This window comes from Micromys minutus (assembly GCF_963924665.1).
Source record: "Micromys minutus genome assembly, chromosome: 2".
Taxonomy (NCBI): Eukaryota; Metazoa; Chordata; class Mammalia; order Rodentia; family Muridae; genus Micromys; species Micromys minutus.
This window is the reverse complement of record NC_137971.1, coordinates 29,161,583-29,183,697: the sequence shown is the minus strand read 5'-3', so window position 1 is coordinate 29,183,697 and position 22,115 is coordinate 29,161,583. Positions and strand designations below refer to the sequence as shown.

The window sequence follows — 22,115 nt, the reverse complement described above, 5'->3', positions numbered from 1 at the left end:
TTTTATCTCACAAACACACAAATTTTCTTTTTACATTGGGCTAGAATTGTGGTGCTCTTTGACATTAGGGTCTCACTGGGTAGCCCCTGCTTGCCTAGAACTCAACATGTAAACCAGGTTGGCCTTGAACTCACAGACTGTTTCTGCCTTCCAAGTGTTGGGATTAAAGGCGTGGCGGATGGGATTTAAAGGCATGCACCACCACAGCTGACACTGAGTTGGAATTTTTAATGGCATTTAAGAATAATCCTTCTCCTTCCAGAGGCCATTTTTGAACATTTCCTATAAAATGAATGTTTTGTTTTAAATTCCAAATAACTGAGGAACTGGAAACAGGCATTCTTCTTATATCCAGGGGAAATCAAATTGTCAAGAATCACTATTTAATAAAGAAGATATAGCACACACCAAGACTCTAAAAGGGGTCTATGTTCTGGAGCTTATAATAAACTGGCTAATATGATGGTCGGATAAAAGGGAAATCTACTGGTGGGAAGCCAGAAAAGCAGGTATTTTTTAAGATTTGTATGAGTGTTTTAAGAAGTATAATGAAAGAATTCTAAGAAATATGTTGATTCTAAGTATAATGGAAGTTTAGAGACTTATTCAAAACATGAGCACAATTCTTATAGATTAGCTGCTTAAGTCCAATCTTCAGGACATCAACCAAAACCCTTGGAATATTCTTACGTAGAAAAGTGGTCCCTGAGAGATTTCAGCGAGAAAATTCTACATCAGATATTTGGGATTTCTGTTTTTCTTACTCTACCCTTACACTGAAGATAAAGCCTCAGGAATGAAATTGGGATCTATGCTGTGAGACATGAATGTATTATTTTTATTTTGTTTCCCAAATAAAAAACGATCAGCAGAGAAATAAATCTTGGAAGAAAAGAAAATGCTTCTGTATACAAAGACTCTTGAATTAACATGAGAGTCAAAGCATATAAACAAAAGCCACAGAACCACAGAGTACTCCCTTCACCTTTTACTAAATGCAGTGGGATACATCAGATTGCAGGTTCAGGTGAAAGAAGCAACTTCATCCGGTTGACATCTATTTTAAGCTAACATGATGTACCCAGTCCATGTGGTGAAGTAGCTCTTTAGCAGCATGCCTCCCCACCCCCTGCCAAATAAATTGTGTGAAGAAAAGAGAACCTCCTTACAGATATTAACAGAAGGAGGAAAGAACACATGGCTTCAAAGTCATGCTAGGGTAGGTGTGATGAATGAAACCGGAAATGCTCGCTGTAAATTCTATATACTCTTCTGGCTTCAGATGCACACTTAACATGTACCATAACAGAAGCTGATGTGTATTCACGAACAAAGCAAATTTGAATTCCAATGAGGAATTTAAGATAAAGGTAAACTGCATGTATAATAACCAGCCCTAGATTTGTTGGTATTACGTTTAGATTTTAGAATATGCCATCATTTTAATATGGTGCTTCATTGTTTCTGAATCTGATCATAAAACTCTAAAATTAACAAGTCTTTGTTGGTTAAAAAGTACCATCAAGAGCCCACCATTCATAAGCTGAAGAGTCTACTTACACTTGGAATTATGGGAGGTGTCAAGGTGCCTTTTCTTAAGCCTTCCCAGTTAAAGCCCTCAAACCACCTAGGAAGCAAACATAAAGACAATTAAAACACCACCTCTGCTACATAATCCCACTGTAAAATGTTTGATATGCATGGAAAGCAGTCAGACAAATGTCTTCTGAAGAAAATAGAAATGGTTTCTCTTTAATTATGCTCGTTTTTTTCCCCCTGAGAAAGGGTCTCATGGAGTCTAGGATGATGACCTCAGACTTGCGATATAGGTGCTAATGATTTTGAACGATGGATCCTCCTGCCTTCAGTTTGATGTGTTGGCATTACAGATCTGTGATACCACTTATGGCTCAGAATATTTTCAATTAGCCTATTTTACAAAATATAAAAAAGAAAAAAAACTATTCAAATATTTAAAACATTTAAAAAAATTTAAATATAATTATGTCTTATTATAACTATTACATATTTTATTTAATAAGAAATATATAACAAATACAATAAATATATAATACAATATTAAAGGTATAAAATAATAAATATAATTATTAAATATCAAATAATTAAAATACTTATAATTATTATTGTAATTATATCTATAAAACATGTTATACTTAAGTGTACATGTAAAAATGTTTACACTTAAAGTATAATTATCAAATTCACACACCAATTTGCCATATAACATTTAAAAACATTTTCGATTATTGTCTGTATGTCTAAGTTCTTGCTGTATTATGATTTATTAAACATCATAATGTGCTTAGCTCTGTGCATTATAAATGTTTCACATCCTTGCCAGTGAATTAACATCCCAAGGAGATGGAAGATCAGAGACAAGTCTCACACTGTCACTTGTAGCAGCCGGCGGTGGTCTTTCTGAGACCTCTACTAAGGTGAGGTGAAAAAGGGATTCTTGATCTTGTTGCAGAAAATCATTTCAGATGAGCCAGTGTCTGGCAGAGTTAGAATTTGTTAGGAAAGGATTTTTACCATAGGTTTCAGCATGGGTCTGATCATCTCAAGAGATGGTATAGTATATGTATTACTATAGCCATATATATGAGTTTTGGAGTAAGACATGTCCTCTTATTCCCTGTTGCCCCTTTTTTTGGGGTGAGTAGGGTGGTTCCATGTATCAATACCTTGGTTTGCAATCTGATAAAGTGGCTAACTCACAGGACTTACACAAGGGGGGTTCTAGACAAACCTCTTATCAGTGAGGTTCCTACAACACTGTAGGCTGGTAGAAGGGAAGGAGAAAGACCATATGAAATAGGGCTTTTGAGTATGACTACTTGCCATTTTAACATTCCTCTTTGCAACATCTCTCAAAAGAATCTTGTCCCTATGCAGGTGACCTTCACAGCAAGGGTCTTTTTTTCTATCTTCATGTATGAACTGATATTTGCATATTATTTATATGATACCAAGTCAGCCTATGAGACAAGTGAACACTGATGTAAATTGAAAGAGTAAATTAGCTCCAATGCCTCTTAATTCACAGTAAAATGGGGATTTTTTTAAGACAGAAAGCTACCAGTTCCGGTAGCCCCAGCAGACAAAGCTTGGCCATTTGTCTCAATTATGCCAGTTGACGAGGCTGTAATGGCAAGGATTAGAGAGAGGGGTTTGATCTATGTAGTTATGTTACAGAAACAGAGGGGTCTAATGGTCTCTGGGTTCATCTTTTTGGATACCAACATGAACTAAACACTTAGGTCAGAAATAATGATACAAGAACAAAATGAATGGCTGGGTAGTCTTGGTAAAGATGTTAATCGACTTATCATTCAGTCCTGGTTTTACAAGATAGTTCAAAGAGGTCTCTACTGCTTGAATGGATAGGCTGGCTCATAGGAGAGGATTTCTCCTTCTTCTTAGTACATACAGGCTGCCTTCATGAATAATGGCCTCCGTCTTGGAAATGCTGTTCCCAGACTCAGAGGATTTAAAACAGTGACTTAACTCTGCTTTCCTGAGTGACTAATATGTTTTCCCGCAGACACATCCAGGTTGCTCAAAGGAAAGAGGCAGACATGCACAGTGAAGTCAGAGAGAGATTTTTATCTTGCTTTTGGTTCCCTTTGCTGACCTATTACAGAGATGGATGCGGTTTTACAGCTGTTTCTTAGTGCCTATTATCAGAGGACTTAAAGCCCACAACAAACTATTATTGGTAAGAGAAAGTTAAAATATTTTGTCTATGTTTTAGATACCTTTTTGGGTGTTCATTGGAACAAAGTTATTCTAAAAAGAAGGAAAGATCTTCTCGACCCCTTGCACTAGCCCACCAATCAGTTTCCCTACCTACTTTGAGCCTCGAACTATGTGGAATCCAACCAGGTCCTCCAGACCCATTCTACCTGTTCATCTTCCTATTGGCACCACAGAAAGTCCTTCCTGGAACACAAGGCAGGTTTTTTCACACCCATTCTGTTGGTTTATCTTTCAGTTGCCACTCAGCCTGGACCCAAGTGTGGAATCTGACAGGTAACTCTGCAAAGTCCTCATGATGCCTTCAACCTGCTTATCAGACACTCTAACTACTGTGCAACTAACCACAACACATAGATTCTGACCCAGGACTCCAAGTAGGTCCGTCCCTGGATCCATTCTGATGCCCATGAGCCCATGAATTACTCTATTCACTACATTGTTGCCACAGAGCATAGAATATGCCTTAGACCTCCAGGAGGTTCCCTCCCTATGCCTATCAGCCCCTTTACCCATGGCTCTGCACAGGCACAGTGTGAAGTACAACCAGGACTACAGGGAGATCCCAGAGATGCATCAGCCCATCTTCCAGCCTGTGATCAGTACTGTCTACCTACACCCCACCTCCCACAAAGCACGCAGTACAACATGAGATTCCAGGTAAGTCCCCTCAGACCCATGCTTTCTCAGCTACTGCCCATCTGCCACCCTACACAGCACCTGGGATTTGATGAACAACTCCAGGGGTGCTCCCCACACCAATTCAGCCTGCCGTCCCAGTAGCCAGATACTCACTATGGTCCTCTTCCTATAGAGTCTGACCTGGAACTTCAGTTAGGGCCTCTAATCCCAGTCTACTATCCCAATTCTATCTGCAACTCTCCACCCCACCTCTCTGCTGCCCCTTCCCCACCTGGTACCACATCAAGTCCAACATGGAGCTTCCAATAGGAATTCTCTACCAAGTTATAGCTTGGCTATAAACTGTCGTATTTACAGTATCTCCCAGCACAAGTCTACCCTGGAACAGAGGGAGGATCCTCAACTATCAGCCACCCTACCTGCCACATCACCTGTCACTGCTGGGAGTATAACCCAGAGCTCCAGACAGGATCCCTAGACTCACTCTATTCCTTTGCCTGCCTATTAGTCACCCTGCCTAGTTCCCTAAGTGGAAGCTGACTTGGAATTCCAGGCAGGTCGCTAAGAACCCTTCTACTAACCTGCCTATCAGCTGAACTCTGATCTATCTACATCTGGCTGGGGACAATAGTCAGGTCTTCACAGACCTTTTCTGCCTGTACCACCAGCTTCTCTATTTATTGCACTAAGTGAATTCAGCCCATACTTCCATGTAGCTTCCTCTAGACCCATTCTGCCCATGTCTGCCTATCAGTCACCTTCCCTATCAATCCATCTTGGCATCCTATGGAATCCAAATGGGAATTTGTAGTATGTCCTTCAAACCTGCTTCACACCCCTACCTGCCTACCAGTCACTCTACCCACTGTATCCAGAGTGACTTTGTTTTCTACTAGGTCCACTAGTGCATCTTCTACCTACCTACATGCATACCAACTACCCTATCCACACACTCTTACCACACAACATACAGTGGGACCCGAACTCCAGGTAGATCCACTAAACTGATATTTCTTGGCTACCTGCTTATTGTTCACATACCCGGCTGATCACTCTTCTCCAGCACTGACAGAAAGATTCTCCCAAGCCTCAGAGATTCACAAGTTGTATTCTCATTTGCTGAGCTGGGGCCACTTCTGAAACCCTATCCACACAATGACACAGAGTGTCCTCAAGACCGAATACCAAGAATCCTTCAGCTGGTCTATAACATAGAAAGTTGGGGTAGCAACAAACTAACATCCAAATACCACTCAGTACAGGTGAGATGAAATAGCTGTATGTAAAACTGCCAACAGATAGATGCCTAGGTCCAACTGGAGACACACACACACACACACACACACACACACACACACACACACAGACAATATATCTCTTCCAGAAATCACCATCCCCATTGTAATGGTCCCTGAGAAAAGTAACTAAGCTAATACAGAGGATGGTAATTTCAAAACAGTAATTATAAATACATTGAAGGAACTCAGGATGTGAGCAAATGCCTGAATGAGGAGACTGAAAACACAGACACTTGAATGAAGCAAGGAAAAGACATCAAGACATGAAGATAATTTTAGAAAAGAAATAAAGTCTCTGAAGAAAAGCAAAAATATTATGAAACTGAAATTAAATGGGAAATTAAAAAAAAGTCACAGGAAAGTCTCAGCAACAGACTGGATCAAGTGGAAGAGATATTATCAGGTCTTAAAGATAACAGAAGTAGATTTCTCAGTCAAGAACTGTTAAGCTAAACACTCTCCCCCTACACACACACTGAGAGAGATAGAGATAGAGATAGATAGATAGATAGAGATAGAGATAGAGAGAGATAGAGATAGATAGATAGATAGATAGATAGAGAGAGAGAGAGAGAGAGAGAGAGAGAGAGAGAGAGAGAGAGAGAGAGGCACACTGGAACAAAAACAGGAAATCTGAGACACTATAAAAAGACAAAAGATAAATTAGAGCTATAGATGAAGAAACCTAGGTCAAAGACACAGAATAGATTTTTAATAAAGTCATAGAAGAAAAATTCCCAAATCTAAGGGAAGAGATGTTCATTAAATGCAGGTGGTACAGAGCACAGCAAAGAGGCAGGTCCAGAAAAGAAACTCCCCACAAATCGCATAATCAGAGCAGCAGATGTTTTGATTAGCAGGACAAAGAAAGTGTCAGACAGAACGAGTCATTCTTAACAGCAGCCTATTGGAATAACACTTGTCTTTTCTGGGGAAACTTCCAAAGCCAGAGGGCCTGGAATTATGTACTACAGGTGCTAAAAGACCACAGTCAGATGCCTAAACTAGTCCCAAATTCTGGGCTTTCAGGTTCCATGATGGCTGCCTTTGGACAGGGAAGCTGGCCAAAACTTACTAGTAAATCTCCTCACTCAGAAGCCTGCAGTCAACATTGAAGGGTTCCAGAAAACTCTGGACTGGTAAAATTTTTAAATATTCCTCTTAGTATTAGGGTTTTGCTCTTTACCTTGGGCAGCCATTTAGGATCACTTACTAATTGGACTTGTGTGGTATTTATAAGGATGACCCTAAGCCACAGCCCTGAGAATTACTAATTTAGAAAAGCACTTTCTATGTAGCAGAATAAGATGCAGCATTATGATTCCTCACTTAAAAGCTAGAGGACAACCCCAGACTTAGAGCTTACTTTAGCAGCTGGTCTCTATAGCGTAAGAATAGCGAATACACTCACAATCTGTAGAAGCTGTGGCAATGCTGGTGGATAAGCAAACATCGCTCTGATATACCTGTCCCAGAACCAAATATAAGTCCATCTTACACCAAAGCAGAGAAGGCTTAGGCCACAGACTGACAAGATGTCTGGGGAATTCAAGGAAATATGAAATTCTTGCTTCAAACAAATCAGCAGAAAATCATTCAGGGACATTACTCATTCCCCTTGGGAAGAGAAGCATTAACTGTTCTAGCATTTATGTCTTTGGGTTAAAGGATCACAAAGTCTACATTTCAAATAGTCACAGTGTCCTGTATGCTTTGCTTCATAATTATCTGGGAGGCAGAACTAAGCACCTTTCCCTGAGGGGGCACCTTTCCCTAAGTCATTACAAAGGGTCAGCACATTCTGAGAATGATATCTTACCCGAAAGCAACCCTGTCAGGAATATAAGTATCTCCCATGTGTGCTAACACTCTCAGGGTTGAGAAAGCTCTGACTGCACAGACTGAGAGAACTCACATGTTATATTTTATAATAAAATTGTCCCTCCTGAGACTCTCCAGACCTAATGCGGTACTTAGACCTGTAAATTCTGAAAAATCTTTAAAATTGTCTTCAAAGAATAAACAAATAAGGCATCTTAACACTGAAACTTCACCAATGCAAAGACGAGTCCTACTTACAAATTTACATACTTGGCATTGTGTTTTTCTTTCTGTTTTTTAAGGCACGATTAGCAAATATACTCAGTGGTCTCAACCTTAGTACATTTTTTGAAAATTTGTTCTACCACTAGATTCCTTCTTGGACTTGTTCTTATGTTTTTGCTACATTGTCAAGATACAACTACGGGTAGGTTTTTATGTCAGCCCATAGGCTCTTACTTTGAACGTCAAAAGGTATCCACAGGGAATTGGTATCCATGAGAAACTGGAGGAGAAACCCGAGGGTGGTTATGATTGGTGATCATATGTCATGGTGTACATAGATGGAATTCTCAAAGACTTGAGGTTATTTTTTTAAAAAGAAGATAGGAATAGCAACCCTTGCTTCTCTGAGAGCCTGTGTCATTCATTGTTAGAGTGGAGTGCATCCCTATCTGACAGCTCAGCCTTGGTTGTTATGTCTACTCTAGGTGAGATTCTGACTTAAGTTTGCGAGCACCATGGTTACATATCTCACTCATAAAGAGACACTGCTTTCCTGTTGCTGATATTAAATATAACAATCTCTGGTATACTTTTCTCATTTATATGTTTGATGTCCCAGGTAATCGCACTATCTCATATAATATCCATAGATGGTGTTCCTTCAATGTTCAAACTCAGATTCTTATCCTTAGATATCACAGTTTGAGACGTTAGATAGCTGGGCTGTTTAATGTCTGCATCACTGTTCAGTAGTAAAGACGTTTTAGAAGATACATCTTTGAATGGACATTATGCACCATTAAGACTAAGGGACCCAGAGAGGGAAACGGACACAAGCTAGAACAATAAAATTAAGAAAACACGGGAAGTAATGTTTCACTCTGGAGTCTTGTCAAAGTCTCCTGCTAGATCAGAGTTAAGAACCACATCCCAGTTAACCATTTCCTGTGAAGATCACCTGTACAGAGACAAAGTTCCTTTTCTACAGTTGTTAAAACGGCAAGTAGTCGGCTCGATTCCTTGCTGTAAACCCACAGTTGTTGAATTCCTTGTAAGCCTACAGTTATCTAAGAGTGTCACTAGGAAGCACATGTGTAGTAAAAGATGTCTTCGTTCCCATGGCAACCTTGGCAACTCAGATTTCTAATTTATCAGATTTCTATTCAAACCAAGGTATTTCTTGTGCAAATAGAAGTTTCTTAGCAATCCTTGAAGATACAAGCTGACAGCCACCCAGACTGCATAGGTGGCTGCTGTTAAGGCACCCACATGTCTTGAGAAGGCCACATTCATACTTGGGTGTACCTTATCCTTTTTGAGTGCTCTCTTTGTATCCACCCCTATTCATATGATAGGAATCTTTTTATAATACCCGTTTCATCTTTGCCTGACCTGAAACATAGGACTCTGCTCAGCAAAGTCAAGAATCTCACTTTAACTTGAGTAGAGATATCATAAAAAAAATAGATCCAGCTGCTGTAAGTAGTGTGTACAGCTGTGGCCCTAGATCCTGCATTCCAGTGCCCCTGGGTCTCTCTCTCTCTCTCTCTCTCTCTCTCTCTCTCTCTCTCTCTCTCTCTCTCTGTGTGTGTGTGTTTAATTAAAATGTTTTAGTGAACAATTTTCTTTTCATTATGCAACAAAGAACAAAATTTCAAAATTATCAATATATACTTTTTCCTTTATGCCAAAGGGGTAAAACATATGAAAACTAGTTAGTGTTAATTGAGAGAAACTAAGCCAGTGAATTGCTGGATATTCATGAGCAAACTTATGAATACACATAGAAAGATTTTTAAAAGGCCAACATTCTCTCTGAATGTTCTACCCAATTGCTAAAACCTTCCACCTTGGGGAATTCCTCATGATTTCTGAATTCTGAATTCTAAAGTTATATTTAAAAAAAAAAACACTTACTTGTGTTTTTGAATATCTTTGACTCCGTTTTTCAAATTTCCTAACCTTTCTGATGGGTTGTCCCTAAAAACAAAATAATCATCATGTGAAAAAAGTCAAATATTTTTACATTATGATCTCTTAAAAATGATGCACTCTGAACACTTACCTGCATAGTTTTTTAATTAAATTAGCAGCATTTTTTGCAATCTTCTTTGGAAATTCTATCATGTCAATCCCGCGCAGTATGATATTGTAGGTTTTCATAGGATCTGGGCCTGAGAAAGGTGGGCTGCCAGGGAGGAAGACAAAGAGGTGGTACTTTAACTCTCTAAATGAGATTTAAAGTGTCATCACAGTCATAGCTTTAATGCAGGGAATTACATTGGCTACGACAAAGCACAGGCCACTGTTGGGCAAAGCCATTGGTAGATGAAGCTTCTGCAGCTGTCCCTCTGTCCTTCCATTCTCTCTTCTTCCTATGCTTGGTTATTGTGCCATCTCCTGAATGTTTCTGCCTTTCCACTGCCTTACTGGGTGAAATGATCATATACTTAGCAAGTTCTTTCTTCTGAAACTACTCTCTAAATGTAAAATTTATACCTCTTCAGGGAATACATCTTATGAATTATTTTATTTTAGGCCCCTGTGTCCATATTGCTCACTTTTAGGGTGTGACAGTATTTCCCTAAATTGTGTTGTGTCTTTCTATTTATTTTAGGATATTATGGGTTAGTAATATGCAACTTTAATTGCCATTCAAATGTAATTCTGTTCAATCTCCTAGTGCTTGCTTGCCCTTCTTTATGTGATGTCAGAATGGAATATACTTTTTACTCTTTTAAGTTAGCTTGCCAGTGTTAATCTTCAGAAATGAAAAATCAAATCCTTAGTGTCTTCTGTGATTAATTTAGCACTTTCTAATTTGTGTTTTTATATTCATGTTTATTTTAGACAACTAAATGATTTATTAGAAACGTCTTTAATATATTTTAGAGATGATGCATGTTTAGTCTTTGCTAAAATATTAATGAGTATATATTATTTAATAGAAAATAAAATGTTATATGATGCACCCAAAAATTAATAATCAACATTTGATGAACATGATTTTATGAAATTATTTGCATATGTGAACATATGCAGAATTATATTGTATATGCTTTTTCTATTTTATGTTTTTTAGAGATGATAAATTCATTTTATTGAAGCTGATAATCCTGACATGATAATAAGCTTTCAGATGATATAATTAAAAAAAAAAAACCACAAAACCCATTCTGTAAAACAATCTTTGATTCAAAGAATTTAGTTTAGGCAGCTTTATCTTTTCTTATTGGAAAAAAGAATCTAGTAAAATTTATGGTGGATGTATGGTCATTATCTCATCATTTAAAGTACCTTTATCTTATCATTGAAAGTACCTTTATCTCATCCTTGAAAGTACCTTTCATTGGGACATTTGCCTTTTCTCTGTTTTTAATCAGTTTAAGTGTTCTGTTAGGGCCTGTGCAGTTGTGATGCACAACTTTCATTCTAGCACTTGGGAGGCAGAGTCAGGTTTTTCTCTGTGAGTTTGAGTCCAGCCTGGTTTATAGAGTAAGTCTCAGGACAACTAGAAATAAGCACTGAGAAACCCTGTCTTGAAAAACAAAATTAAAGTTTTATTATGAAAATCAGAAATCATCTTCATTAAATATTAAATTCATATTCTGAAATTTTTAAGTATTGGAGATAGATTCTTCTCTCATACAATACATCCCGACCACAGTTTCCGCTCTCTGCACTCTACCTACTATCTCCTCTCTGTCCCTCCCCCCAGACCCACGTCCCTTCTGCACCAGGTCCTCTGAGTACATGTTATAGCTGTTAGCTTGGTAGTTTTGTGGGACTCCGAACAGCAGAAGGTTGACTTGTCCAGCCTTGATATGAGGGCTCTTGCCTTGTCTTATTGTGTCTTGTTTTGTCCTGTTTGGCTGTTGTCTCTTGAAGGCCTGCTCTTTTATGAAGAGTATATGACTGTCGCTTGTAAGGAAATATGACCCCTAATTTTTTTCTTATACTTATCATGTTTCATACTGTATTTTCAGATAAATGACTAGTCTAATCAATCTTAAGGAAATTTAATCTCTGTTACACACACACACACACACACACACACACAAAGACAATGATGGCAAGATTAAAGTTACTTATTGAGTTGGTTGCACTCTTGTGACCTACTTTGCTGCTTGCATTCTGAATTTGTGATTATCTGCATAGATAAGTTGAATTTCATGGTTTGGTGAGATGTTCTCTAAGATGATCTAATCAGAGTGCCAAAGCCAGGAGTGCACAGCTATCTGAGGCCTATAATTACTCACAGTTCCCGGCAAATATCCATACCTGCCAGTCAGAAGCTCATACATCAGGATTCCTAGTGACCAGTAGTCAGCCGAAATGTCATGGCCTTTGTTCAGAATGATCTCTGGGGCTACGTATTCTGGAGTCCCACAAAAAGTCCATGTTTTCTTTCCAAATCCTATTTTCTTTGCAAAGCCAAAGTCAACCTTAGGAAAAGAGAAAGCAGGACACTTGAGCTATTTATGATCAAGTTGTAGAGTAATTTGAATTTCATTGAGCACACTGGTGATACTAACAAACAAAGAATTCACTACAGCCCTGTCTTCTAAAAGGAATTATGTATGTTGCAGATACAGATGCCCTGTTCAAATTCAGTTTCAAAGAGAACCTGAAACCTGAACATAAATAAAACTGAAATCACTAAATAAAAGCCAGTGTCTTAAACATTGTTTATTTTTCCTACTTTCTTTGCCAATAGTGGTTGTAGAATTTCTTTTTTAAAAACCAAAGGTCTAGGCGGGTCATCATAAAAGTTTTCACAGAATATACGTGAGTTCTTTTGAATGCTATGCCAATCACAGCTCTAGTGTTGAATATACAAGAAGGTGGTTGGCTTTAGAAGGAGCTGAGCGACACGTGTAGAGAGAGACCTGCCCTCCTGGTAAACAAGCAGACACAACAAAATTTGTCTTCTTTCTGTGGAACATTTCCAAGGAGCTGCAAACACAGAAGCCCTCCCTTTTGTGAAGTGATTTGGTTTAGATGCAAACAGTTACATGCCATTGATTTGGATGTATCTAAAATCCACGTGTGGGTAACAATTCCAAAAGTTTACAACTAGAAACAAGCACCAATATATCTAGAGCTCTTAGAAGTTGAGTGTTTGTAAATGAAAGAACTTTGCTTATACAGTAGCTCTTTAGAACTCTTAGCCAGTCGGTGGTTCCGTTATTGTTACCATAGCCTAGATAATGTTACCTCAGAACTCATTCTCATGAGCATGATTCTTAAATACAGAATACAAAAATGTTCATGGTATTATATATAGTACTAATTTCCATTGCATTTGGACAGCAGGAAGCCATTTAAAAATACAGGATATATATATATATATATATATATATATATATATATATATATATATATATATATATATATACACATACATATATATATGTGTGTATATATATATGTACCTGCATGTTTTCAGGTCTATGAATATATGCCAACAAGGGCATTTTCTAACACTTTTTAGAACATACATTTTGTGCGGTTATTATTAATTCAAACCTCACCAATTTAATTTTTCATAATACTGTACATAATTTGAAATATGTTTTAATTAAAAAACTCCAATGCTAACTCTGCTTTTAAGAATTTATAACATTGGAATGGAAAATAGAGTTTTCTATTAGCAAACAAACACGAGAACTTTTCAACCTCAGGACACAATCCATGTGTGAGACACACTGACCAGTTTTGCATAACCTCGATGATCTAGGATGAGATTTTCTGGCTTGAGGTCCCTGTAAATGATTCCTTTGGAATGCAGATAGGCAAATGCTTCTACCACACATGCTGTGTAAAATCTGGTTGTCGAATCTTCAAATGAACCCCTGAAAATGGAAAATAGGACAAGCACTGAGAGATTTATTCTCCAGGAATTCATGTGTATGTGAGTTTATTCTATTTCTACACCAAAACTGGCTCAGAGACCAGTGTCTAACGGGATCCATATTACGTGATTTCCATTCCATTAGGTTTTTTAAAGCATCTGAGAATCAAGCCAAGGAATTCTTTGCCATTGAGAATGGGACAGTTAAATCCAACTTCCTGGAAGGCTCAAGAAGGGATCAGTAGCATACTGAGTTTCATGGATTTTGTGGCTTCCTCTCAGCAACCCACTGCTATATAAAAAATGCAGAGCCCAAGCTGTGGGCAGGAAAGTGAGCCCTATATTAGCACGAGTTTACTGACAGTTTGCTTTTCAAATGAGAGGTTATTTGATTAATTAATTAATTGTTCATTCTTTGTTACTTGGGATCAAACCCTGTTCTTCACATATATTAGGCAAGTCTAATACCATTTAGCTTTGTGTTTAGTCTAACGGAGAAGTTATATTAAACAGCAGTTGCTTACCTTCCATGGCAAGCATGCGTGCATAGATGAACTTCAATGTATGAATTGGTTCATGTTTATTTTTATCCCATTTATATCTGGATCTTTCTACACGGTGTAGGTATGGTACTTGTGAATGTGATAATGAGAGAGGCCAGTGTTTGCAGAGAACCTTGTTATAGAGCTACAACACTGGGCGTGCCATCTCATCCACCATGTTAGGTCTCTGTGTCTTCTGCATTAAGACAGACAGTATTACCTTCTGTACCAGTGCCTTTGCATTGGTGGGAAGAAATGGACTAAAACACAGCTAGAAGAAAAGGTCACTGGAAGAAACTGTTAAATTCCAACATTTACCAAGAATGCATTTTTTTTCTCTGCCTCCCGTCTCTCTGTCTCATCTGTATGTGTGTGTTTATATATAAACATAACTTTATTAATTAAAACAATGATAAAAGATAGCTCTAAGTTCATTCCTAGTTTCTAGAGCAGAATCTTTGTATTTGTTTACTCCCTGGACTTACGACAAGCGCTGTTCTCTTACTTCTTTCTCAAGTACTGAGGTTCAGTTGAATGACTTCAGGACTTATGAACATTACCATGAACTTTATCAGCTCTTGAAGTAACTGAGATGAAACAGGGCTACTACAACTTCAGGTGGTGCCCAGTAAACAATGGGGCAGGAGCGTGCTCATAGGCAGGTTCCTGATTCCTGCGAGCATTTTCATGGCACTTCTCTTTAAAAACTGGAGATTGAAGCCTAACAAACCAAGCAGGGAAAATGGCTGTGTATTTACACAACTCATCTGCAAATCCAAGGCTAGTACAGATGCCTTTCAGGACATTTGCATCTAGAAATAGTACATTAAGCTGTACAGACCCAGTTACCTTTTATGTCTCCTGAGCTGTTACTCAAACAAACACAGATAAAGGAGGCAGGATAACATATGAATCTAGTCCCAGTACCTGGGAGGCAGAGGCAAGAAGGTAGCCTGGACTCTAGAGAGCCCGTATCTTAAACACAAATCTTATAAATAATTCAGGATTAAGTTAAACTCTAGGAATGGTGACATCTACTCTAAGTGTCAGAACATTAACTCTCATCACTGAGAAATCACCATCTCAGTGATTTCTGAGTAACACAGCTGTGAGTTTCAAAGGAGGCAGGAAAGAGTCTCTGGAAAGAACCACATCCAATGCAGGGAGCAAATGGTGTTCCTTAGGCTATAACTGCCCTCCAACAAGCAGATAAACTAGTCAGATCTAAAAACATATAATCCTGAGGACTAGAAAGGGATCAGAGCATTATCCTTTTCCTTTTCCCCTTTGCCCTTAATAAGTTTTAGCATGTTTGTCTACCAAGAATAGAACATTTCTTTGAAAACATATGCTTTACTTTAACAAGTAAGCATATGCACACACTTCTGTTGTATATGACTTCAGTTTCCCTGAATATAAAACATTCCAGAGTAATGTTAATCAAAGCAGTCCATGAATGGGTTGTTTGAATCACACTGCATGGCTTGTTTGAATCCAGAGATCAATTTCTGCCTTTCTTCATAGGTACCTATGCTGGTTCTGAGCCATTTGGGACTTTAGAAGGTTCTAGAAGGTTGGTTTCTAGTTCTTCCAATGATGTATTTTGAGTATACACCACATGTAAGTGCATTTGTAACTTATTTCAAAGGTTTAAGGGAATCTTGGTCTCAGACTTTGAGAGATGAATATGATAAGCACATGCAAACAATGAATCAGTAGCACGTCATTGCGCCATTAAAAGTTTGATCAAGGGCGCTGGAAGCAGCCACAGAACACAGCATCAGAGTGGCGGAGAATGAAGCATTACCATTAGAATTGGTAATGGCAAAGGCAATTTGATCTAAATAGAAGTGAACGCTTATTTTTATCAGCTCTTTATAGAGTTGCTCAGAGAAAGAAATCATTTATTCTATGTAGCTCTTTGAAATAGTAAATTGTACTTTGACAGCACTATCACTCCAGGAAAATTATGGGAACAGCCTCTCATGTATTTCTTGGGAGCTGTTGTTTTAGTTAAATTGCATGAAACGACAACATGATAGAGGTATATATACCTATATATCTATATATATGTGTGTGTATGTATATATATATATATATATATATATACACATGTATATATGAATTAAAATTTAATCACAGTATTTACTCCGCTTGCCATAACCTGAATCTTGAGATGTCAGGATGTAACACAGACAAAGCATCTCTTATAAGATGAGGCCAGGCATCACTAAGTAGTGGCAGCAATCATTAGTGAGCACATAAATCTGGAGGATTCCAATATGCAAGGTTATGACCCATTATTAAATAAGGTGGCTAGACTACTGGGTAGACTGACTCATTTCCTTGGAAATACCTTCAATCAGTGCCATCTCTTAGGTCACCAGAGAAGAAATTAAATAATCACCCACCACAAAATAGTCAGGTTCATAAACTCTATCCAAGAAGGCATAGGATGAAATTTGGGTAGTGTGCGACATGAAAATCATGACTTTTGAGATACTTAAGTTAATCAGAACAAAATTTAGGAAGAAAATGAACAAAGAAATAAAAAACTAATAGCACGCAGCTTCACTAGATTAAAATACACAGCAAATACTCACACTGATATATGTGCTATGTGCTATCTCCTATTAACATGCTAGTGTGCTTTTGTCATATTCTACCAAATATGTAAATGCTGATAAGTATTTATTACATTAGCTAATTATATTTATGAAAGTTTAAGGATTAATGAATGTTTTAGGTGATAGAGGGAAAGTGAATAAAATACTATTTGCTCTTATCTTATCCTAAAGAACAAAATAGAACTTTTGGAAGAAAAAATACCACGAACGAGATGATAAATTGTGGTAGATACTAAAGAATAAACCTGGGGAATGTGAGACTAAACAATATCCAGCGTTTAGCTCAGGTCTGTTTAATCGTCCTGAAATCTTGCCTGCATGTAGCATCGACTTAATTCTCCCTTCTCTCTCTGTCTCTGTCTCTTTGTCTCTCTTTCTCTGTCTCTGTATCTGTCTGTATGTGTTTATGTGCGTGCACACATGTAGTGTATGTATATGGCATATGTACATGTGTGTGCCTTGATGTATACGCACTTATGTGCATGCAGAAGTTGTGTGTCCTGCTCTGTTACTCTACTCTATTTTCTGAGATGGGGTCTCTCTCTGAAATTGGACCGAGGGAGGCAGATGTCTAGGAAGCCCCACTGATCCTGTTACTCCTGCTTCACCAAAGCACTGGGGTTTCAGGCACATATGGCCATGGCTAGCTGTTTATGGGGGTCCTGGAGGTCTCAACTTGGGTCCTTATCCCTATTCCTAAACATGGAATTGTTTCCTCAGTGTTTTATTCTCACTAACAGCAGCAGCAGCAGCAGCAGCAGCAGCAGCAGCAGCAACAGCATTGCTTTGTGTTCCTTTTCTGTCCTTATAAAAACAACTGAAGAGGCAGGAGACGGTCACCACAGCCAACAGTTAAAGGAAAATGATGCCCAAATTAGTCTCAGGGACGTCTTCCTGTGCTAAAGTCAAGGCTCCTGTCCATAAAGAATGATGTCACACTTGCCTGCTTTCCAACAAGTCTCATATGCACATCTCCTATACTAGCAGTGTAGGGTTCTCTTTACCTCTGCTTTCCTTGGACACAAGAGGACAAGTGACAAACTGACCAAGTTCTTTTCTGTTTGTTTGCTCATTATATTTTTTTCATCATGAGATTTGAAATCAGAAATCTTGATTTGCTATGCAAGTGCTCCTCCACTAAGCTATATCCAAAGCTACTTTTTATTGTTTTAATATTTAAGGCGAGGTCTCCTTAAGATTGCATAGAGTAACCTTGAACTTTAGAATTCTCCCCTTGGCCTCTGAAGTAGCTGGGGTTAGAGGAATGAGATAACAGATTTGGCTCTCAGCATTTTATAGAGAAGGTAAAATTATGTATATATATATATAAAATAAAAATAGTGAGATTATATATAAGATTATATATGTACACATAAGAAGGAGGGTGAGTGAGGGAAATGGTCCAAGTCTATACATTTAAAATAATTTTCCATTTAATGGTTGCATAATTTTTAATGTGGGGCTTCACATTTTTGGAATATATTGAACTAAGAAGCCTTTGTCTTTCTAGATTAAGCCCGGCCAGGCATATCAAGTTCCCCAGGAGTACATAACAACCATGTACTCAGAACTCAAGGATGACCCAGGGGAGGAAAAAGGGAGGATTAGAACGCAGATCCTGGAGATAGAGGAGTGAACCTGCACTGTTAGTGTCCATCCAATTCTCCCAAGGGAACTGAATTCAATCACCCTTTGTTTTCCTGCTGAGTCAGTGCGTAGCTTACTCAGAAACCCAGTCTGTCACACGTGACCAGCTAAACTGTAATCTCAAGTGGCGTGAGAAAAAAAAGCATGAGGTGCTATTTCCTTACAAAGTTCATCTGAAAACTGAAGAGCAGACACATCTTACGACTGCAGGCTGAGTTCTAGTGCTGTTGTTAAGATTATTGTTCTAATGAAGGAACTTAATACCAATTTTATGGTACTATGAGAGCATAGTTGGCCCCTCTTCTGCACAGTTTATGTTTTCCTGTTTAATTCTACCTACAAACCTCCTGTTTTAATGAACAACAACAACAAAACAGAGAAAAGTTTTCACACACAGTAGCAAATTGAAAATGTAGAACAACATGAAGAATGTTAGGTGCTAAATTACTGATCAAAAACACCAGCAAGTTCTGAGCAGTGGGGCCAAATCTATCTTATTTATCAGAGTATATCCAGGGCTGCTATCACCATGACTGTCATAAAACCATGCCTCAATTATTAACTAAAACAATACAGTAATATGCAGTATATGGTAGCTTAGTACAGATGTTGGCCTGATCCTGGATCAACCACAGGAGTTCTTTGTATGCTTCATTTTTAACCTGTAGTTCATGCATCAAGCAAAGTAAAGTACTAGTATATTAAACTATAGCACAGTGGCAAGTGATCTATTTAACGTTTAATATAATACATATATCTGAGTAAGGCCACTGGGACCAAAGGCCTGAATGAATAGGCTGCATGAAGAGCCAAAGATAGAAAGCATTAAGAAGAACTTAAGTCAAGAGTTTGTAAAGCCCTGTTCTAACCTGGGCTATCTAAAAAACAAACAAACAAACAAACAAAAACAAAAACAAAAAACCCAAGTATTTAAAACTCAGAGGATGCACAGGAACCTCAGAGCGATCTCTACTTAAATTTGGGAGAGGTGGCTATCAAGCCAAGAAGAACTTGAAGGCAAGGCTGGCGCGAATAAGAAAATAATTTGTTTTATAAAGATGTGTTTTCTAAAAGTGAAAAGATGACGGCACGTACCTACCATTCCAGTACCCTGGAGGAAGAGGAACAGGGATCAAAAGGCAGCTTGGAACACATAGTAGACCCTTTGCAAAAGTCCAATATTTTGGGGAGTATGTATCTCAGTGGGAGACTATTTGTTTAGTGAGTATAAGAATTTATGTTTGATTTCTAACATGGGGTGAGGTACACATGACTTTTGAGCGATCAAAAACTATTTGTAGGAAAATAAAATTGTTGTCTTTAAAAAAACAACAAAATAGAAATGACGTGAAAAAAATGAAGAAAGCCCTTTTTTTTGAAAAAAAAAAAAAAAACAATTCAGAGAAACAACTGTGTTCTCTCTAGGCTTTACCTCCCAAGAAAGGGCAGAAGAGAAAATCAAACTGTCTATGTGAAAAGGTCCAAAAAAAGTAGATTAACTTTTCTCCTCTAGAGTCAGCAGCCTCTAAAAGACAACAGAGTGAAGACATGTTGGTATTCAAAAGCAGAGCTATAAGAGATAGAGAAAGAAGTAGGCAAGGTGACTGTCTAAAACCTGTAGTGCAATTAAAGTGACAGGTAACCCAGACTGCAGTCAGGATGCTGTTCCCAGCCACCCAGATAAAACGTACAGTGTAAAACTCCAGGCATAGAGCTGGCTGATCGCAAACTTCATAGCTCGTCAAGGCCTGGGTGATGCGCGGTCCTACTGACCATTTGCAAGGTAGACCTAACCTACACCTTTAGTTACAAATCTTATGGCAAATTCTATATGCTGGTGGTGATGGCTCATGTTTGCAACAGAATATATAAGCAGTTGTAAAGTACCAATATAATCTTATGTGTGCTAACAATAGATTCTTTTTGTTGATCATTATGTTGTTTTCAGAAACATGGCAGAAAAGATTTACATTTCCTACCTATCCCTGAGAATGGTCCAGAGTTCTCCACCCAGGCAGGCTTCCATCAACATATACAAGTATTTGCTGTCTTTAAATGTCCTGTATAGCCTGTGAGAAGCAAGCAAGAAAACAAAAGTGTCAACATTATCATCTCTTAAAACATTCATTTTTAAGTATGGTAAATTATCTATTTAATTACAAGCATACACACATATATGTATGTATATGCTACAATAAGGTGTTTTAATACATATATGTACTGCTAAATAGTAAAAAACAGAGCACATGTGTCACATATTTGCAATACAAAGTTACAGAGAGACTGGAGGACAAATGTTCTAATGTTCCCCTTGCATGGTTGAAAATATTGCCTTAAATACTTCCCCATAGATGAAAGAGATAATCCACAATGTCCCTATTATGGACACAACTGCTCAGCTTGTGGAGTTTTGACCTAGTCTTGGTATTTTGGGATGAGAATAAAGAGCCCTCGTGTCCACAGAAAGCCAGTGTCCTCACCGGTGACTCTTATAAACTCTGGGACTAGAAGTTTCTAGAGCAGACTAGTCCAAATGGGTATGCATGTGAGAGTTTCTCCATTTGGCTGATATTTTGGTCATAGCCTTGAGCAAAACTTAGTGGTCATGAGTTCATAGTATGTATCTTCTCTCATAGATATGGGTTGTAAACAGTTACTTAAATTTATATTTTAACTTTTTATGAGTGTTACTGGCAAATTAACTATAGAAGTTTCTCCTGCATAGAAAACCTCTCCACTGTCATCTTAGTGACATGGAAATAGAAGTAGTAAGATGCACTGCCATTTCTTGTAAAAGAAAAGAAAACATCTATAAGCCTAGTGCTCAGTGGCTGAAGACAGGCAGAGCCCTGGAGCTCACTGGACAGCCAGCCTAGAAAATAACTGAGCCCCTGGTTCCATGAGAGACCATGTCACAAAAATAAGATGCTTAGTGGCTGAAGAAGACATAGGCATCAGTCTCTGGCTTACACACACAAACATGTTGTGTGTACACTTGAACACAACATCCTCCACACATTCACAGAAATAAATTCTTCAAAAAATTGACATTAATTCGTCTGATTTTGGTATTTGTTTCATGTGTTCTCAAGGTTTGGAGAGCTATGGCAGAAATGAATTGATGAAAGTTGATATATATTTTGTGAAAAGTATCATTCTTCAAGAATATGAGAATATAATTCTTTTAAAACTATAGAGTCAAGCCTTTTATTGTTAGAAAACTGAACAATTTTCTCAAAGTTTGTCTCTCTCTCTCTCTCTCTCTCTCTCTCTCTCTCTCTCTCTCTCTCTCTTTCTGTGTGTGTGTGTGCGTGCGTGTGTGTGTGTGTGTGTGTGTGTGTGTGTGTGTGTGACAACATAAATTACACACAATAAAGGTGGACACCATGAAAGAGAGTGCTAGAGTTGACCTGCCACTTGGAGCTGGCACATTCATTGACAATGTGCCTTTACCTCACAATGAAGTCAGAATGCGCCCCCTGCATGATCTGCTTCTCTGAGCGGATGTGCTCCTGCTGCCTCGTGTCCACGATGTGACGTTTCTTGAGGATCTTCATTGCAAATGTTTTGGATTCTTCACTTTTCAACTGGACCTTAAAGACAGATGGAAAGGACACCTGAGTGAAAACCTTCAGGCTTAATAGGCCTGACTGATCATTGTCCTAAAACTAACAGGTTCCTA

At 38.2% G+C, this 22,115-nt stretch overlaps 1 protein-coding gene across 2 annotated transcripts in view; it reads right to left on the bottom strand.

Annotated features, from left to right (window-relative positions):
• The window catches only part of PRKG1 (protein kinase cGMP-dependent 1), a gene marked incomplete at its 5' end in the record, with an annotated part of 1,033,183 nt that overhangs the window by 4,988 nt on the left and 1,006,080 nt on the right, over positions 1–22,115 (bottom strand). For both annotated transcript variants that reach the window (XM_080912438.1, XM_080912439.1), the window contains 7 exons: positions 1,561–1,627; positions 9,681–9,743; positions 9,829–9,951; positions 12,045–12,208; positions 13,477–13,618; positions 20,413–20,502; positions 21,887–22,026. In XM_080912438.1, the coding sequence (XP_080768564.1) occupies positions 1,561–1,627; positions 9,681–9,743; positions 9,829–9,951; positions 12,045–12,208; positions 13,477–13,618; positions 20,413–20,502; positions 21,887–22,026 (789 nt within the window). The remainder of the gene's footprint in view (positions 1–1,560; positions 1,628–9,680; positions 9,744–9,828; positions 9,952–12,044; positions 12,209–13,476; positions 13,619–20,412; positions 20,503–21,886; positions 22,027–22,115) is intronic.